Source organism: Apis dorsata, unplaced genomic scaffold (genome assembly GCF_000469605.1).
Source record: "Apis dorsata unplaced genomic scaffold, Apis dorsata 1.3 scaffold_523, whole genome shotgun sequence".
Taxonomy (NCBI): Eukaryota; Metazoa; Arthropoda; class Insecta; order Hymenoptera; family Apidae; genus Apis; species Apis dorsata.
In genome coordinates, this window is record NW_006263746.1 from 41,898 (window position 1) to 43,118 (window position 1,221).

The 1,221-nt window shown below is 20.9% G+C and overlaps 1 protein-coding gene across 1 annotated transcript; it reads right to left on the bottom strand.

The window, feature by feature from the left end:
* Positions 1-615: 615 nt before the first annotated feature.
* LOC102670819 (mannose-6-phosphate isomerase-like) lies at positions 616-1,188 on the bottom strand. Its single transcript, XM_006620592.1, has 2 exons — positions 927-1,188; positions 616-849 (listed from the first exon to the last, which is right to left on the bottom strand). The coding sequence occupies exons 1-2, from the start codon at positions 1,113-1,115 to the stop codon at positions 643-645; spliced, it is 396 nt and encodes a 131-aa protein (XP_006620655.1). The 5' UTR covers positions 1,116-1,188; the 3' UTR covers positions 616-642.
* Between the last annotated feature and the right edge of the window lie 33 nt (positions 1,189-1,221).

Genomic DNA, 1,221 nt, shown 5'->3' on the forward strand with positions numbered 1-1,221 from the left:
TAATCTTTCTGTATATTTATAATAAGCATAAGAAAATATTAGTTAACATAACTGACTAGAGTTATTATATATTATTATATTATTATATATGGTCTTCTGTTTTTTGAATGAATATTACTGTGACAGATATAAAAATATATATTTCAAAATAAGAAATATTTAAGTACATAATTGCATAAGTATATTTCTTTTTTATTCAAAAAAGATGAAATAATTTTCGTAATTCATAAAAATAATTAGTTAAAAGAAATATTATTTATATGTTAAAATGTTATAATACATAATATGGCAGGAACTGTAAAAGATAAATGCTTTTAATATAAAACTAAAAGGAATGTTTCTCATTTATGCATTTGTGATTTAATGAAAACATTATATTCAAATATTAATTCTATTAACTGTTATTGATATGATATTAATATAATTCTATTAATTATGGAATCTTACTGTGAAAATCATATATCTATTAAAAAGAATGATATTGATAATATAATATATAATAAACTCTCAATTATTCATAACTATTGATAAAATTTTAAGATCAACAATTTTAGATTAAAATTTAAGCATTTCAAAAGTGCAATAATACTTTGTGCGTGCAAATCGTCTCATCACTTTTTTTTTAAGTATTATATAGTTTTTTTAAACATTTACAAAAGCTTGAAACATCAACATAGGATGACATCCACATAAAACTTTAATTCCGATTTTATCATTTGCTGGAATAAATATAACAGAACCTCGATAAAGAATTTTTGATGGTGAGATTTCACCTTTTCCATTTATGATAATTAAAATACTAGCTGTATTTCTGGGAATGATATTATATGATGCTCTTCCAGGAGGAATCTAAAAAAATATTTTTTACAAATTTAAAAAAATTTTTTTACATTTAATAACTGATAACTTTTCATAGAGAAATTTACTGTAATTTTAGCAACAGCAAAATCTTTTACAGGAGGACGAAATACTTCTGTACATTCATCTTCACGAGAAGGTTGAAATCTTTTTGCAGAAATTGGTTCACAAATGTAACTTAACATTTCAATTAATGTTGGTACATCTTTTAATTTAGAAGTCAATCCTGCACGTATTACATTATCAGAGCATGCCATGCATTCTATACAATCTATAATTTTAATATATTAAATTTCATTTGTTAAAATATAATTATATTTTAGTATATATATATATATATATATATATATATATATTATATAA